General features: G+C 62.1%; 1 protein-coding gene across 6 annotated transcripts in view; it reads left to right on the top strand.

The window, feature by feature from the left end:
* Nucleotides 1-7,572, top strand: part of KIF1A (kinesin family member 1A) — a 74,525-nt gene that overhangs the window by 48,260 nt on the left and 18,693 nt on the right. For 5 of the 6 annotated variants that reach the window (XM_015561939.1, XM_015561934.1, XM_015561936.1 and 2 more), the window contains 10 exons: nt 1,191-1,309; nt 2,865-2,950; nt 3,506-3,644; nt 3,868-4,042; nt 4,150-4,240; nt 5,520-5,638; nt 5,791-5,846; nt 6,658-6,766; nt 6,988-7,054; nt 7,155-7,239. In XM_015561939.1, coding sequence (XP_015417425.1) covers nt 1,191-1,309; nt 2,865-2,950; nt 3,506-3,644; nt 3,868-4,042; nt 4,150-4,240; nt 5,520-5,638; nt 5,791-5,846; nt 6,658-6,766; nt 6,988-7,054; nt 7,155-7,239 — 1,046 coding nt within the window. The remainder of the gene's footprint in view (nt 1-1,190; nt 1,310-2,864; nt 2,951-3,505; nt 3,645-3,867; nt 4,043-4,149; nt 4,241-5,519; nt 5,639-5,790; nt 5,847-6,657; nt 6,767-6,987; nt 7,055-7,154; nt 7,240-7,572) is intronic. The other variant, XM_015561937.1, reaches the window with a different exon arrangement.

Genomic DNA, 7,572 nt, shown 5'->3' with positions numbered 1-7,572 from the left:
CGCTCTTCTCCCCTCCCAGCTTCTCCCCACTCTGCCCTGTACTACTCTCGGCCATGCACCTGGGTGCCAGCGCCCACCTGGCTAGCAGACCCTGATCTTCCTTCACCCATCTCCCCCGACCTCCGCACCCTGCTGCTGCTCTAGCCTTTGTCTGTCCATCTTCCACGCTGGGACCCTGGGCCTCCCTCACCCCACCTTGTGCACCTCCTCCCCAACACCTCCCTCCCTCCTATGTCCAAATCCTGCACCTCCACCCCCAACCCCCAGGAGCTCAGGGTAATGATGTTTGCATCTCTGGGCTGGAGCAGGAGCTACCTGTGGATCCTGCTGGAGGGGAGGGCAGGCAGAGGCAGGTTCTGCTGGAGTGTACAGAGGGGGGCTGCCCCCAGGGGCTCATGTGGGTGGGTGCCCCTGAACAGTGGGGGAGATTTGTTCCACATCAGCCTGCCCAGCCCCCAGGGTCCTGTCTGTCTTCCTGGCTGCCCGCGTGACCCTTGCACAGGGACAGACTCAGGGACTGTGGTAGCTGCTGGTTGATGCAGGCTCTGTCTGGCCTGTCCTGGCACCAGCTGGGCACTGCCAGGGCAAGGGAGAACTCTGGGCGCTCTGTGGGTAGCTGGCAGGACCATGGCACGCAGCTCTGTGGGGTCTTCGGGTGTCCATTCAGCCAACCGTCTCTGGGCTGGGGCTGGTGCCCTGTCTTGGCTGACACCACGGAACCCTCACCACTGTGTCCCTAGAAGCTCAGAGGAATTGTGAGCCCTATTCCGGCACCTGGGCCCCAAAGTGTCGGACCACTGGGAAGTGGGTGGGTGTTGGGGACTGTCAGGGCACCAGTGCCAGCGTTGTAGCTCAGTGTGGCCAGGTCCCAGGTCCTCCTCCTTGAAGCAGGCTGAACCCCTCCTCAGCTGCTTTCTCGTCAGTTAGCAGGTGTGGCCCCAGCTGTGCCCTGTGCCAGCCCACTGGCCACTGCCTCTGCCCCAGCGCACGACCTCCGCCTCCTCCTGTGTCCTCTGAGCACCTCAGCCTCTGTCTGTCCCTGTGCCCGCCCACCACCCGCTGCCCGGCCTCCCTGCCTCCCTGCGCTCTGCTCGCTTTGCAGTGTTGTGTCGTGAGCTTGGCCGCACTGTCGCCACCGCCGCTCGCAGCACACACCAAGCTGGTCCTGACGGAAGCCTCTCTTCCCCCAGGGCCTTCGTGTACCTGAGCAACCTGCTGTACCCCGTGCCCCTGGTGCACCGAGTGGCCATCGTCAGCGAGAAGGGCGAGGTGAAGGGCTTTCTGCGTGTGGCCGTGCAGGCCATCTCAGGTGTGTGAGGACCGCGGGCCTGGCTCTCTCCTTCATGGGTAGAGGCCCCAGGCGGGGAGACCTTTGCAGGCATCACAGAGGTTGGTGGGCAGCCAGCCTCACCGGGCCCCCGCCTGTACTGTCTCCTCCCCACCCCCAGCTGGCAGTTAGCTGCTGGTCTCCAAGTGGGGCCCCAGGAGAAGCCCCCATGCTCAGCTCCTGACTCTGGCCTCCCAGACTCTCCCAGAGTGACCGGGGCCCTTTGGGGCTGTGCAGGCTGAGCCCAGGGCTGTCTGAGCTCCCCTGGCTCAGCGGACCTCCCTCCCACCAGGCAGCACCGGGTGGACACAGAAGCTCTCCTAGCTCACCACTTGCCGTGTCTCAGCCCCAGAACTGGCTGCCCAAACCCCGCCCACAGTGGCCCTCAGAGCCTCCCTTGGTCCAATGCACCCCTTTTCGGACCCCACAACCCCTCCCAGCATGTCTCTGTGCTGTGAGCCCCTGGGGACCCTGCCAAGAAGGAAGCCTGGGTGGGAGCGGGGGCGGCACTGTGGAGGGACAGAGGACAGGGATGCTGGGAGCAGTTGGTGGCTCTTCCTCATCCTTCCTGACCAGCTCTGTCCCAGTTCGGTGGGGTCCCCCTGAGCAGGTTGCTTTATAGGGTGACACTTGCCTCTATTTGGACCACACCTGACATTCTCTGTCTAGTGGATATGGTGGAGGAAAAGGAACTTAAAAAAACACACCAAAAAACGAGCCTCATGGTCACAGAAGTCACTCCTGCCCCCACCCCTGCGTGGCAGAGCTCAGCTCCCTGATCTCTCGCACTGAGCCCTGAGCCTGCTGTGCACAGCCTGGGCTGGCCCCGGGCGATGGTGAGACAGGACTATAGGACAGCTGGGCTGGAGGGCTCAGGGTATTCGTACCCTCGCAGGCCCCTGAACAGAGGGGCAGACTCCCCAGTTTGCAAGGCCTCCTGGGGTGACATCTAACCAGAGTGGCTGCAGTTGGGGCTCAGGGGCCTTTAGGCAACAGGAAAAGGGTTTGGATTTTGTCCCAAGCACAGGGGAGACCACTGACTACTCTGAAGGAAGGGTGTGGGGCGCTGAGTGCCCAGGCAGGTGATCCTAGTGGCTTTGCAAGGGTGGTGGCAGGGGGACAGGTGGGGTTCCACGGTGAAACCAGGAGACCTGGTGGGTGGGCTCTGCCCTCTGGGGTGGAGGGAGGGGCCAGGAGGACTCTGGTTCTGCTATAGCATCTGAGTCTGGGGGAGGCCAGTGGGGGATCAGGACTCAGGGAGAGGGGCGGGGTCGTAAGCTTGGTTTTTACAATGTGGGGTTGTGGCCCCTATCAAGGCAGGCTGTGTTGAGGCTGTGGCCACTTCTGGGACCGCGGGCAGCACAGGCTGGTGGTTGCCATGCCCAGGGTAGTGCCTTGGGCATCCTGCAGTCGCAGTCGGCAGTGTTGGGGATGGGGTGGTTTCTGTGCCTTCCCCCTACCTGACCGCTCAGCCTGGCTCTGCCACACCACCTGGGGACAAGCAGGGCCCTGACCATCTGCTTGGTTCCTCTTCTAGCCGATGAAGAGGCTCCTGATTATGGCTCGGGCGTCCGCCAGTCAGGAACAGCCAAAATCTCCTTTGATGACCAGCATTTCGAAAAGGTACCTGGCAAGCAGCTCTTCTCCCTCAGGCTCTTTCCTGTCCCACCTCCACCGGACACCTGCCACCCTGTCCTGAACCTCAGTGCCCACCACCTCGAGCTCAGGGCAGTGTGCCTGCCCTTCTGCCCCCCAGTCCCTCTCTGAGGGGCTCACCAATGTTGGCGATGCACAGGAGGGTCAAAGGGCAAACAGATGGAGAGCACAGGGCAGAGGAGGCTGAGTGGGCACCTGGCACAGGGAACTTGGCTGGGACCCTGACAGCCAAGCAGAAAGGTTACCTGCATCTTGCCCATGGGGGGAGGGGCTGCGGGAGGGTCCTGGATGGGGCAGAACTGAGGACCTTTCGCACTCATGGAATCAGCATAGGCCATGACAGCCTGGGAAACTGAGGCCTACGGAGATAGGTACACACCCACCCTCGGGCAGGTCTGGAACAAAGATCCATGAAGTTCTCACCTGATCTGGATAGCATAGGCCGCTCTCCTGGCCTCTTGACTGGCTGTGGGGACTCCACCCAGCCCCCACTCTCTGACTCTGGTTCCCCACCCCCCATAGTTCCAGTCTGAGTCCTGCCCTGTGGTGGGGATGTCTCGTTCCGGGACCTCCCAAGAAGAGCTGCGCATTGTGGAAGGCCAGGGCCAGGGAGCAGACGCAGGGCCCTCCGCCGACGAGGTCAACAACAACACCTGCTCAGGTAGGTCACTGTGGCTGCCCGGGGCTTGGGGCTCTTGGACATGGCCCTGCCCCACTGTAGTCTGGAGGTCCCTCCACTTTTAGCCCGGCCTAGGGTGATTAGGACCAGGCCCCTCCCCGTGCCCAGTCCCTGAGGGGGGCTATGCAGGCCCCAAGCCTGACCTCAACTCCAACGCCCCTGTAACATGGGGGTCCCGTCACATGGCTGTGCCCTTGGCTCCCAGCAGCGGTGCCTCCAGAAAGCCTCCTCCTAGACAGTCCTGAGAAGCCCACCCTGGATGGGCCCCTGGATGCCGCCCTGGACCACCTGCGCCTGGGCAGCACCTTCACCTTCCGCGTGACCGTCCTGCAGGCGTCCAGCATCTCTGCGGAGTACGCTGACATCTTCTGCCAGTTCAAGTGAGCTCAGCCCCACTGGGCAGGCCAGCGGGCGGGTGGGCAGGCTCTAAGCAATGCATGGATGGTGTCCCAGTGACCCCAGCCAAGTGTCTCCTCCCGCTTTGCAGCTTCATCCATCGCCATGATGAGGCCTTCTCCACGGAGCCCCTGAAGAACACGGGGAGGGGCCCCCCACTTGGCTTCTACCACGTCCAGAATGTAGGTCCTCAGAGCCCTCCTCCCTGCCACTGGGTGGCCCTCCCAGGGTCTGGCTGTGGGTGGCCCCCCTGAAACAGCTTCACCCAGTCTCACCATGGTTCCTCCTCCCTCTTCTGGTCGCCAGCATGTGCTGGATGCGGCCAGGCAGGAGGACACAGGGCCTCTGGCACCAGGCAGACGTGTGGGCTGTTGCTGGGCACTAGGCCTTCGGTGGGTTTAAGACTGGGGGTGGGGGCAGTAAGAGTCCAGAGAGCTCCCTGAAGGGAACAAGTTTCTGGGATGGCCAGGGTCTGTGCTGAGGCTGGGGCGCCTAGCCAGGCAGCCTGTGTGGTATGGGAAGAGGTGGAGGTAGGGCTCTGGGAGGTCAGGAGAGCTCCAGGCAGGGGAGCATCCGAGCCAGGCTGTCAGGAGAGCAGGGGGCTTTCAGAGTTGGGGAGCAGGGGTAACCAGGCAGTGTGTGTGTGGGGGGGGTGCTCCGTGTGGCCATAATGAAAGCTGCCAGGTAATGAGGACTCCAGGGCCAGGCAGTGGACCACGGTTTCCCAGCTGGGAAACAAGGCAGATCTGAAGTGTGCACACTGGCTGGCTCGTTTCCTGGGCTGCCCTAAATGTTATCGCCTCCCAGGTCTGGAGGAGAGGTGCCTGAGGTCAAGGTGTGAGCAGGGTTCTGGGCCCGAGGGGAGCACCTGTCCCAGTCTGTCCTGGAGCACGTACATGCCCGTCTTCTCACTGAGGCCTCATAGGGCCTTCCCTCTGTACCTGTCTCTGTTCTGATTTCCCCCTTTGTAAGCACATGGTCATATTGGGTTAGGGCCACACTAATGCCCTCATCTAACTTGCTGGCCTCAATAAAGACCCTGCCTCTAAATACAGGTGCTGGGGTTAGGGCTGCAACTTATGAACTGAGGTTGGGATCCAGGGAGACACACTTCAACCCATAACTCTTGGTGAGTGGGCTAGGGCCCCAGAAGGGTCAGACCAGACCCCAGAGGGACCCTGGCCTTGGTCACCATTTCGAGCTCTGTGGTCTGAAAGGGTAGCCGAGCCCTCTGGCCCAGCCCCATCTGTACTGGAAAGAGAGACCAAAGCCGCCCATCTGGTGGTCTGTCCATTGGGTGGTGACGGAGGAGAGGCAGGGCTGGAAGGACCTTGGCTAGGAGCATTGTCCCTGTCATGAGCGGAACTCAGGCCCATGGGGCCTTCCATCTGGGCCTGGAGTGCTCGGTTCTCCATGGAGGCCCCATGCTCCCCTCTGATCCCCTGCCCACCTTACCACCAGATTGCCGTGGAGGTGACCAAGTCCTTCATCGAATACATCAAGAGCCAGCCCATCGTGTTCGAGGTCTTCGGCCACTACCAGCAGCACCCATTCCCGCCCCTCTGCAAGGACGTGCTCAGGTCCTGGCCCAGTTCTCATGGTCCCGTGGGGCCTCCGGCGGGTCTGGGGGCCGTGGGAGGGAGGAAGGCAGGCAGAGCTCCCTGATCCAGCTCAGGCCCCTGTAGACGCTGGCCCGCTGGGTTGCCTCACGTGGGTGCTTCTTTCTCCACAGCCCCCTGAGACCCTCACGCCGCCATTTCCCACGGGTCATGCCGCTGTCCAAGCCAGGTAGGCCGAGCTGTTTGGAGTCTGCCCCTGTGGGTGCCAGTGTGGTTGGGACCTTGCAGCTGAGCACAGTCCTCATGCTGGGTCATCGCTCCCAGGCTCGGGGTCCCCAGGCACCTACTAGGCCTCACGGGGTCCCCATGCAGTGAGGGGCTCCATTCTGGGCACAGGGTGACGGCAGAAAAAACACCTTGGGTGTCTTTGGCCCCTCATCAGGCACGGAGCAGCTGGTGGCGGTCAGGTGGTGCCTGCCCTGTGCCTCACGGGTTCCTGGAGCAGACGACAGAGGCGTGGGAGCCCAGAGAGGAAGGCATTGAGGGGCTGGGACCATCTGAGCCTGTTTGTCAGGAATTGGTCACGAGTAGAGGGCCAGTGGGACCTGAGGGGCAGGCCTTGCCTGTGCTGGGTAGAGGTGCTGGGACAGGTGCCGCAGGCTGTGGCCAAAGTGTGGTCTAGCAGGGATCCCAGGTGGGTTGTGGGCTTCTGAGCAAGTGTGGCTCCTGCTGTCTGCTGGTCCTGTGGCATCTCAAGCCACCACCCTCTCTTCGAGGGCTGGGGTGTGTAGACACGTGCTCCTCCCCTGGGCACGGAGAAGCACGTGGTCACATCTGATCTTGAGCTGGTAAGTGGCTGCTGAGGCCTGAGTGGGCACATCCTGGGACATGGGGTGGGGAGCCGCTGGTGGCTTTCCTCGGAGTGAGATGAGCTCGCTGCCTTGACGCGTCTTCCACCTCGGCACCCTCCTTGAGCAAGCCCTCAGTGCGTGGTGGGTCCGGTCTCTCATCAGCACATGCTTCTCTCCTGTCACCCCCAGTGCCCGCCACCAAGCTCAGCACGCTGACACGGTCCTGCCCTGGGCCACGCCACTGCAAATACGACCTGCTGGTTCACTTTGAGATCTGTGAGCTGGAGGCCGATGGCGAGTGCGTCCCCACACTCAGTGTGCCCACGCTGGGGGGCTGGGGTTCCCGAGGGCCATGGTGGGGGAGGAGCTGGCACATGATGGGTTCCTTGCCCCGCTGACTCTGGTCTCCGTGGACAGCCTCCCATCTCACCTGTTCTCCCTCCTTCCACTCCTGGGGCTGCGACTGTGCTTGGGCCTGCGGGGAGGGCAGATGCCTCTCACACATCTTTCTCTCTCCAGTTACATCCCTGCAGTGGTGGACCACCGTGGCGGCATGCCGTGCATGGGGACCTTCCTGCTCCACCAGGTGCCAGGCCCTCCCTGCCCCAGCCCACCTCATGCCCCCTCCTCGGCCCCACATGGCCCCCAGGCTCCCTGACCATCTCCTCTCTCCTGATGCCTGACAGGGCATTCAGAGACGGATAACCGTGACACTGCTGCACGAGACGGGCAGCCATATCCGCTGGAAGGAAGTGCGAGAGCTAGTCGTGGGTAAGTGAGGCAGGTAGAGTCTGCCTTGGGGGCTGGGGTTGGGTTTGTGGGAAGGCAATGGACCTGCCCACCCAGATGCCTGAATTCTAACCACAGCTCTGCCCCTGTTGTTGTGTGACAATGGCCAAGTCACTTAACCTCTCTGTGCCTCAGTCCCTCGCCTGAAAAGGTGAGACTAGGCCAGTGATGGTGAACCTTTTGAGCTCGGCGTGTCAGCATTTTGAAAAACCCTAAGTTAACTCTGGTGCCGTGTCACATACAGAAATTTTTTGATATTTGCACAAGGGGCATCCTGCCTGCTCCCCAGAAGGATTTAATTCACTTCCTGAGCCA

This window comes from Myotis davidii, unplaced genomic scaffold, assembly GCF_000327345.1.
Source record: "Myotis davidii unplaced genomic scaffold, ASM32734v1 scaffold370, whole genome shotgun sequence".
Lineage (NCBI taxonomy): Eukaryota > Metazoa > Chordata > Mammalia > Chiroptera > Vespertilionidae > Myotis > Myotis davidii.
Note: the sequence above shows the minus strand (reverse complement) of the source record. Positions and strands in the feature narration are given on the sequence as shown.